Below are 10,276 nucleotides of genomic sequence, written 5' to 3' on the forward strand. Positions count from 1 at the left end.
CCAAAGTCAAAGTTTAAATAACATCAGAGTTTATAAAATATTGTTTATATAATTGTGTTTATAGAACGTGTCAGATTAAGGTTTAGTGTAAATGTTTTTGACGGATGTTTTTCATTCTGTTTTGACGGACAGTACTCGAGTAAATGTTCCTCTGGTTTTACATCAGCTCAAACTTTAACTTTGGTACAAAACGTGACAGAAGCTTAAACTGATTCACACATTTAAAGGTGAACTGTGGAACTTTTATACTGGAGGGTTCTTCACCTGCTCGTCTCCATGGAGATGTGACATGGAAACAAACAGGCCAGGCCTGCGGAGCGGCGAGCTCATTCACAGTAAGAACACAAAAGAAAACAACTGTAAAAGAATAAATGTAAGAAATATTTTAATGCCACATTGTGGAATATTACAGGAAATAAAATCTCCTTTAAAGAAGTGACAGAGAAATGCTCACAGTGGTATTGGTAGTACTCACTTTACTTATAGTTGAGTAATATTTTGAAATACCAGTAGCACCCATAACTTAAGTTTAATGCCACAATGGAACATTCCTCTCCATGGAGACGAGCAGGTGGCAGCTCCTCCGTGAGTCTCAGTGCGTCTTTATCACAGGAGCCATGTTTCCTTAAAGCGTCTGGTTGTCTGGACCGTACGGGTAAAAGAAAAGGTCGTTCTTGACCGCCATGAGGAGTCCGGCCGCTCCGTTAAAACCGCCGAGGTTTGAGGAGAAGACCACACTGGGGACGAGGTCGTTGGCCGTGGGGTGCGGCGAGGGGATGGTGCGGAGCGGGCGGCCATCTTGGAGACTCCAGATCCGAGTGTAACAGTCCTGACCCACTGGAACAGAACGAACAGATCAAACATACGCACACGAGCGCACACACACACACACACACCCCCACACACACACACACACACCCCCACACACACACACACACCCCCACACCCCCACACACACACACACCCCCACACACACTGATTCTGTGTTTACCTGCGAGTACGAGTCCCTCTGGCTCCCTCAGGTGGACGGGGAGCAGAGCGTGTTCGTTGTAGTGTCCGTTGTACTGCTGCACACACTTAGAGACCCGCACGTCCCACAGTTTTATCTGAAAACAAAAGAAAACATTTTTTATTGTAGCGTTAGATCCGCTCAGCTGGAGCCATTTAAACGGTTCAGATGTTTCTCCTGTTTCAGTCGTTTCTTCTTTGAGCCTCTGAAGTTTTATTTGGACTGATTCATGTTTGAGTTTAATCTTTATTCCACTATTTTCAAGACGCCATTTTGTCGATCTGCCCCCGTTTAACCTCCACCTGTGACACGCCCCCTGTGACACGCCCACTGTGACACGCCCACTGTGACACGCCCCCTGTGACACGCCCACTGTGACACGCCCCCTGTGACACGCCCCCTGTGACACGCCCACTGTGACGTCCGCTCTTCCTTCTCCAGTTTTATTTTCTTAATCGTTGATACTCGTAGGATTCTGCAGCGTCGCGTCGTCATTTTGGTCCAAATGTATAAAAATGTGCTGCTCTAGTGTGATGTGCATCTGTCCATAGGGGGCGCTACAGCATGAGGCGCTTTAGTGTGATGTGCATCTGTCCATAGGGGGCGCTACAGCATGAGGCGCTTTAGTGTGACGTTTACGGTGGCGTCGGCTCTACTGGACACGCCCTCACACATGACCCTGGACGGGGCCTGACCTGTCCGAGCATGTCCGCACACAGCAGGTAGTTGTGGTCGCTCAGGACTCTGATGGAGGTGATGGCCGCCCCCTGGTGGAGACGATGGGTTTTCCAGCTCTGTCCTTTTCGACTGCGCTGTCTCAGGTCCAGACCGAAGACTTCACCCGACCTGCAGCCGCTGAATAGAACCGGGTCCTGAGGAGCAGAGGGTTTAGTCCAGGGTTTAGTCCAGGGTTTAGTCCAGGGTTTAGTCCAGGGTTTAGTCCAGGGTCTAGTCCAGGGTCTAGTCCAGGGTCTAGTCCAGGGTCTAGTCCAGGGTCTAGTCCAGGGTCTAGTCCAGGGTCTAGTCCAGGGTCTAGTCCAGGGTCTGCAGAACTCACCCCGAGTGAAAACTGTTGGGCCAGGACGTCACTGGCGACGCTGTAGGTTTGAGTACGTCCATTTTCTGCGTCTTTCAGAATGATCCTCCGAGACAAACCTGCACAAACACGAGACCATTTAAAAACACATTTAAAATACACAATAAACTTTACACATGAGCTCTTAAACCGTCGGCCATTTTAAATCTCTATTCATCAGGGCGGGTCACGGGGGTCACGGTGTCGAGTTCAAACAGCTGATACTTGTTCAAGTGAACATCTAGTTCAGTGTGACTCTACAGCAGACCTGGGGTTTATTTGTCTCTAGTTTATTTGATCGGCACAATGAGCAGAAACATTAAAGACGCTTTGCCCCAGATTATATTATAAAATGTGAGCAATATAATCAATACACTCACTGTACAGTTTGACATGTGTGTAAACTGAGGTGTAATAATAATAATGATAATAATTATTATAATCATTATTATTATTATTCCATCCATCCATCCAAATTCCAATATTAATATTTTATGATGCTTCACTGAATCAAATGTCAGGATTTTTCTGTTTGCGTCTCATTAAAACATAAACGAGTAAAGTCTGTTACTATGGAGACGAGTCTCAGAGCTAAAAATAAATCTGATAATAATAATAATAATAGAGTAACTGCAGACACTGTTCAAACAACCTGAGGCTCCTCCGTGGAACAGAAGATCACCCTTCACATCTGACCTGTGTTTGACCCTCTGACCCTTCATATCTGACCTGTGTTTGACCCCTGACCCTTCACATCTGACCTGTGTTTGACCCCTGACCCTATATATCTGACCTGTGTTTGACCCCTGACCCTTCACATCTGACCTGTGTTTGACCCCTGACCCTCTGACCCTTCATATCTGACCTGTGTTTGACCCCTGACCCTCTGACCCTTCACATCTGACCTGTGTTTGACCCCTGACCCTTCACATCTGACCTGTGTTTGACCCCTGACCCTTCACATCTGACCTGTGTTTGCCCCCTGACCCTTCATATCTGACCTGTGCTGAAGGTTTTGTCAAACTGAGGGTGTGGGCACCAGGCGCAGGACCAGGCTGAGGAGATTTTAAAACTGCACAGAGTCTCAGCTTGTTCTGGAAACAAGAAAAAAACAGAATGAGAAAAACAAGAATCTGTAAAATCAAACAGAGATGGACCAAATACAAACATCGACTTTAGGATTTCCTGCACAGCGGCCATTTTAAAAGAGTTTGAACATCTGGAGGTAAATGTGGAAGAACGACACGAGAATGAACAGGACAAAAACATCCCTGATGTTTCTGTTCATTTTACTCATGATCAGCGTCTGAAGTTTAAATCAGATGATCAATAATCTGCACAATGATCCTGTTTGTACCTGGGTTTGAATTACTGTAAAGAGACGCCGGGAGTAAACTGACACATCCCGGAGTGTCCGCCGCTCCAACCAAACACAACCTGAACACAGCGTCAAGGAGAACGAGCCGGAGCGTCTGAACACACAGCGCCGTCAGGTCAAAGGTCACATGGTTATACATCACGTCTATGAACGAATGAAGCCAAAGGATACAGGACGTGAGAGTCTGTGTGATGGACCGAGGCCCAACAAACTGAATTCACCTGGAACAAAAACAGTGAAAGTCAAACCTGAAGTTCACCCGAGTCAAACCAGACGTGTTCAGTCTGTTCAGTTTCTCATGTTTCAGTCGTTTCTTCTCGTCGAGTCTCTCAAGTTTTATTTGGACTGACTCTTTTCAGATTTTTTTTCTGGTGATACTCGTAGGATTCAGCGTCTCACTATCCTGATCTGTACCAGCAGGTGGCGCTAGGGATGCACTGATCCAGCTTTTCAGTTATTGATATCGACACTTTGACTTTAAGAATCGGCCGATACTCGATATGAACCGATACCAGAGACAGAAAATCGACTGAAGCTGGGTGCGTCCGTAGGTGGCGCTGTGGTCTGAGTGTCCTTTTTCATGATGACACAGGGGCTGATGGAAAGGGGTTTTTTTTTTTGTCTTACTTTGCGGTTTGTGAAGAAGAGGTTATCACACATCTCCACAGTGAGGGGGCTCTGCGTTCTGCTGCTGCGGAGGTTCATGATTCCATATTTGGCTCCTCCGTGAGACACGTCGCTCACAGTGAAGACGCGCTCACACGACGAGTCGCCCTGAGAACAAAGATGAGAACAGCGTCTGAGAAAACTCTTTAAAACTGTTTAAACTCGTCCAAAATGGAATAAATAATAAATAAATGGATCAGAATCACTAATTGGAAATGTTTGAAATATGGATAATATGAACTACGAATAAAACGGGCCTCTCCACGTCGACTGAACAAAAATAAATGTGTTTTATTATTTATATATTTATAAAACTTTATTTAACCAGGAGAAAAATCCACTGAAGTCGAGACCTGGACAAAAGTGAAACTGCACAGGCCGAAAAAACATTCACACTAAAACAAACAAATGACTTTAAAAGAACCACATTTAAGAACAGACACAGTTCAGACGCTTCGACTCTTTGTTTTTTTAAATAGAGTGAAACTGTAAAGACGTGACTGAGACGTCCCCACAGCCTCAGCTCAGACGAAGCTCGAGGCTGGAGCAGGTGGAGAGTCTGATCTGGAGACGAGTTATTTACCGTAAATTTGGGACTAAAGCCGCGACTTTTCCCCCCTCACGCTCTGAACCCTGCGGACAGTGCAGATTATTTATACAATTTTTACTGGATAACGTCCACCGGGGGGCGCTCTCCAGCTGTAAACGTAAAAGTGAGACAGACGTGGGGAAAGATTCTGCTCTGAAGAATTCACTAGTTTTGATTTTGAACGATCATTTTGTGAAATGGATATGATGCAGTTTTTAAGATAAAGAAGGAAATAGAGCAGGGGTCGTGACCTTTAACACGCAAAGAGCCATTTGGAGCCACTTTCCACGGAAAATAAAACACTGGGAGCCGCAAATACTTTGACATCTAAAATGAAGAAAACACTGTGTATAATAATAATAATGTAACGGAATAATGTAGGTTTTATTTTCACAGACCTTCTACACGTGGCAGATAAATATGGAAAAAATAACAAGTGCATAAAAAAAATACAACTCACCAAACCACTGCATCAGTGTGACCCTGTGCTGATAATGTGATTATGTCTACTCTGCTCTGTAGAGAACTCTAAAACTCTAAAGGCTTAATCCAGGTTCTTATTCTCCATGTGCCAAAGCCATTTTGAAGGTTTCATTGCCTCATTTGCTTTTCCCACATATTAAACAGAGCGGAGTCTGTGAGACTCACCTGTGGAGACAAACCCAGATTTTAAGTAGGCAGTGTCTGTTAAAATCTTCTCGTAGTCTCCTCTTCTGGCTCTTTGTCCTTTTCCCCTTTGTTAAAATCTCTCCACAGACTTTTGTTTTGGCTCATTTTCACTAGTTTGTGGCTCTACTTTTGTGCGTCGTGTCTGATGTGTTTGACGTGAAACGTCATCACGGAGACAAGAGCAGATAATAAACTTGACTACATCAAATAGATTTCTGTGGCGATTTCCAGCAGGATTTTCATGTCACATCTACGGACGAGTTTATTAGTGTGTCATGAGGGACGGGCTCCTGACCCCTGTGCACAGCGTCTGAAAATCAGGGCTTTTTACACAGGACTGTGAGCTGTGTGTGTGTGTGTGTCGGGGTGTGTGTGTGTCTGTGTGTGTCAGTGTGTCTGAGACATGAGCGGTGTTTGTTTTGAACATTGTTCCGAGTGTGACGCTTATTTTGAGCAACGAAAAATAAGAAAATATAATTTTATTTTAAGATCATAATAATCTTCCAATTTAAACTACAACAAAAAAGAGCTAACACAAATAAAATACACTTCAATTAAATACTTAAAATGTATTTTCCCAAACCACACAGAGCCGCAGTATAAGGGTGAAAGAGGCGCATGTGGCTCCGGAGCCGCGGGGCCGACCCCTGAAATAAGAGCCACAGCACGAGAGCTCGGCATCAATGAATCCAACTGGGTCAATGTAAAAAGACAAAAGTTTTCAGAGGAAATAAAAGCAGATTTTCCGTGCAGTTTTATTTTCTAAACCTGCAGGTGTGTTCATCCCGTGTTGGTGTCGTGTCGGTGCAGCGTCTGTCTGTGGAAATATCTCACGTTTCAATATGAAAACCTGCGGCTTAAATTTGTACAAAGTTGATTTTCTTTTCAAATTTCGCTGGTGCGGCTCATACTGAGGTGCACTATAGTCCGAAATTTACGGTATTTAGAATTCTGACCGCGAGTATCACAGCAACCAAAGAGCCAATCAGGAGCGAGGATGTTGAAGGTAACGCCTCTTGGAACACGGCGGCGGCGGCGGCGGCGGGTTAGCGCTGTCCATTTATATAAACAGTCTATGGTCCGTCTGCACTCGAGGGGCAAAGACAGTGACCTTCAGCTCAGGTCACATAGAGGTCACACACACACAGAGGTCACACACACACACAGAGGTCACACACACAGGTCACACACACGTCACACACAGATCACACACACACACAGAGGTCACACACACACACAGAGGTCACACACACAGGTCACACACACGTCACACACAGGTCACACACATACACAGAGGTCACACACACACACACAGAGGTCACACACACACACACAGAGGTCACACACACAGGTCACACACAGATCACACACACACACACACAGGTCACACACACACACACACAGGTCACACACACACACAGGACACACACACACACAGAGGTCACACACACACAGGTCACACACACACACACAGGTCACACACACACACACAGGTCTCACACACACACACAGGTCACACACACACACAGAGGTCACACACACACACACAGGTCTCACACACACAGGTCTCACACACACAGGTCACACACACACACACAGGTCACACACACACACACAGGTCTCACACACACAGGTCTCACACACACAGGTCTCACACACACAGGTCACACACACACACACAGGTCACACACACACACACAGGACACACACACACAGGTCTCACACACACAGGTCTCACACACACAGGTCACACACACACAGGTCACACACACACACACACAGGTCACACACACACACACAGGACACACCCCCACAGGTCTCACACACACAGGTCTCACACACACAGGTCTCACACACACAGGTCTCACACACACACACACACACACACACACACACACACACACACACACACAGCTGAAGTGTTAAAGGTCACTGGGCTTTGCTCTCACCACCATTATTCTGAAGTTGTCCGTGCTCTGACTGTTGTGGTCAGTGTTGAGAATCTCCAGTTTGTGTCTCTTCATGTCACTCACTTTCACCTCATGGGACAATCTGCACAAATACAACCAAACTTTATGTGAAAAAGCTTATGCCTGTTTCCCACAGAAGTGCTTTATCTGAACAGTCTTCAGCTGTGATCACGTTCACATGATAAACACTAAACCACGTGTCGCACCTGCAGAAGGATCTGCCGGGGACAGAGCCAAACTGTCTTTTCTGTAGCAGCAGCGTCATGTTCAGTCCTGATCTTGGTGCTTTCTGTAGAAACAGGAACAAGTTTTAAAGTCGTTTTAAAGTCGTAGCTGTCAAAAGTCTTTGTCTTTACCTAAAACTAAATTATTTTATCAATGTTCTTGTGGTTACATTTTAACACTTTTATACACTTGTATGTAACGTGTTTTTATGTTTTTTATATATTTATACATTTTCTGCTCGGCTGTATATAACTGTGGAATTGTTGTTTGTTTATAATGCCACTAGGGGCAGCACACATGTTTAGGATACGTGCTTAACACATAATAATGGATTGGATATGAAACTTCATTTTTAGGTACTTTTTTAGATTTTAAAAGCCAAAAATGAACAGCAGACAGAATGAAGAAAGACTTTTGGCTCTGGTTGAATAAATCTGGGCTGTGTTATTTTTTTTCTTGCCCACTGGAGTCTCACTTTTCTGGGGTTGTCGTCTTCTGCGAGGCTCCTCTCTCTCTGCTTCTCTCTCTCCTTCTGCCTCAGCTGCTCCGAGGTCAGAGGGTTACAGTTGTTGTGACCCGGCAACAGGCGAAAGTAGCGGTTCTTCTCCGGGTCAAAGTAGAAACCGGGAAGCTCTGGAGATACAAATATGTGTACACATAAATATATGTCACTGTTAGTTTAGTTGAAATAAAAAAAGGTGTTGTACCTGGAGCAGCAGAGGTGGAGGAGGACGAGGACGAAGAGGAGGAGGAGGAAGAAGAGGAGGAGGAGGAGGAGGAGGAGGACGAAGAGGAGGAGGAGGAGGAGGAAGGAGCAGTTTGACTTTCAGTTCTTTGGGTTGGTTCATAGTTTCTGTCAGTCCTGAAACAAAAAAGCAACCATCAAATATTTTCCACAATCTGAACAGCCCAGTTTTTAAAATCTAGTGTTATTTTCATGATCAGATATCGACTTCCATATATCGGTTCAGTCGATATCCTGTTTGGACGATGTAATGAGACTTACAGGTCATAATCAGTCCAGAAAGTCTCAGAATGTTTGAACTTTTACTTACACAAAGCTGTTCTGTCGTTACTTAAATAACAGCTCCATAAAACATTTGGATCAGTTTTGTCTTATTTTATTTTTGTTTAAATTAAATTAATGCTGTTTTCAGTCTCTGGTACCAGTCGTTATCGGGTCAATTTTTAGTAAAATCTTAAATAACTTTGCCCCTATCCCTTAGACAACAAAAAAATATCCTATTCATGAATACAACAGAGCTCAAAATCTGGAGACGGGAAGCTGCACAGAGAAATTGTCCCAGTGACATAGCAGAATGGGTCAAATGCAGAGGACCAATATCTATGCATGAACAATAAAGTGAACATTAACCAAAAATAACACAGTAACCCTGTAATACAGACCCTCACAAGCCTGTTCTGATCTAGAGACATGTCTCTGCATTGGTTCAGCCGTGGGACAGATTCAAGTCTTTTTAAGATGTCTGCTGCTAGATGCCCGACACCTGAAGCTGACAGAGTTGAGTTATTACTATTGTTTATAATATGAATGGGCTCCCAAACATATAAACAAAGAAATCCACAGAGACCTAACCACATCTGCTCCAGTCTGTGAACTCCACGTGACTCCACTCACTGAAGCCAGAACATTTGTAAAAAGTTTATAAATGCATATTCACAGAAGGTCAACTATTACTGCAAAATAAACACAAAACCGAAAGTATTTGATTTGAAAGCTCTGAGACACAGTGGAGTTATGGAACAGCTGTTACCTCAGGCTGTTGTGTCTCTGCTCACTCCCTCTGCTCCTCCCCTGATGCCGGGGACCTCCGTGTCTCCTGCGCGGCCTCTCCTCGTCTCTCCAGTTCCACCTCCTCATTTCTGGGACGATTTAAAAAGATTCGTTTCTTCCAAAGGTTTTCTGAACTGTTTCTGGCCTGTTTACTGTTAGCACTATTAGCACTGTTAGCTCCCTGGCACTTTTTCGGGCTTTTACAGATTATAACAACAAAGACAATGATAATGAAGTAACTATACAACCAGAAAACGTAATAATCAAACTAAACACGTCTTCTTATATTACATATTTTGCATTTTCATCTTATTTCACAGACAAAAATGAGTCAGTTCTGCGCCTCGTGAGCTAAATGCTAGAGCTGTCCGCCATTTTGTCCCTCCCACTGATGTGACGTGGCAGCGCGTCATTGGACATTTTTAAACAGCTGTAACTCGTCACTAAACTATATTTTATAATTTTTTATTATTTGTATAGATATATGCTTTAATAAGACCGATGAATAATAAATAAAGAGTAAAATCACAATTATTATTTATTTATAACCGCCATTTTGTCCCTCCCACTGACGTGACGCAGCAGCGCGTTATTGGACATTTTTAAACAGCTTTGACTCCACTAATATATATATATATATATATATATATATATATATATATATATATATATATATATATATATATATATATATATATATATATATATATATATATATATATATATATATATATATATATATAATTATTATTATTATTATTATTATTTGTATATATCCATGCTTTATTACGACCTATGAATAACAAATAAATAAATAAAGAGCAAAGCCACGGTTATTATTTCTTTATACACGTCATGGACAGTGAGAAAACCGTTTTCAAGCCGTGCTGATGAGTCTAA

The 10,276-nt window shown here is 43.4% G+C and overlaps 2 protein-coding genes across 3 annotated transcripts in view; both read right to left on the reverse strand.

Moving 5' to 3' along the window:
- LOC117392378 (protein LEG1 homolog) overlaps positions 1-10,276 on the reverse strand; it is a 68,855-nt gene that overhangs the window by 24,614 nt on the left and 33,965 nt on the right. The gene's annotated exons all lie outside the window — the stretch shown is intronic.
- Positions 370-9,766, reverse strand: wdr21 (WD repeat domain 21). The gene is made up of 13 exons (XM_033990425.2): positions 9,357-9,766; positions 8,289-8,443; positions 8,057-8,214; positions 7,563-7,645; positions 7,336-7,438; positions 4,090-4,236; positions 3,634-3,683; positions 3,442-3,521; positions 3,086-3,178; positions 2,067-2,164; positions 1,705-1,881; positions 992-1,106; positions 370-837 (listed from the first exon to the last, which is right to left on the reverse strand). Exons 1-13 carry the CDS (start codon positions 9,461-9,463, stop codon positions 626-628), a joined length of 1,578 nt encoding a protein of 525 aa, XP_033846316.1. The 5' UTR covers positions 9,464-9,766; the 3' UTR covers positions 370-625.

The sequence above is a fragment of the Periophthalmus magnuspinnatus genome, chromosome 24 (genome assembly GCF_009829125.3).
Source record: "Periophthalmus magnuspinnatus isolate fPerMag1 chromosome 24, fPerMag1.2.pri, whole genome shotgun sequence".
Taxonomy (NCBI): Eukaryota; Metazoa; Chordata; class Actinopteri; order Gobiiformes; family Gobiidae; genus Periophthalmus; species Periophthalmus magnuspinnatus.

What these genes read in the sequence shown, in the direction of transcription:
- wdr21 (XM_033990425.2), bottom strand. Translation starts at nt 9,463, where the DNA reads ATGAGGAGGTGGAACTGGAGAGACGAGGAGAGGCCGCGCAGGAGACAC. An exon ending in CTCCACCTCTGCTGCTCCAG is followed by an intron (nt 8,215 to 8,288) that starts GTACAACACCTT and finishes TTGTATCTCCAG; the next exon opens with AGCTTCCCGGTTTCTACTTT. An exon ending in TCTTCTTCACAAACCGCAAA is followed by an intron (nt 3,684 to 4,089) that starts GTAAGACAAAAA and finishes TTTTTGTTCCAG; the next exon opens with GTGAATTCAGTTTGTTGGGC.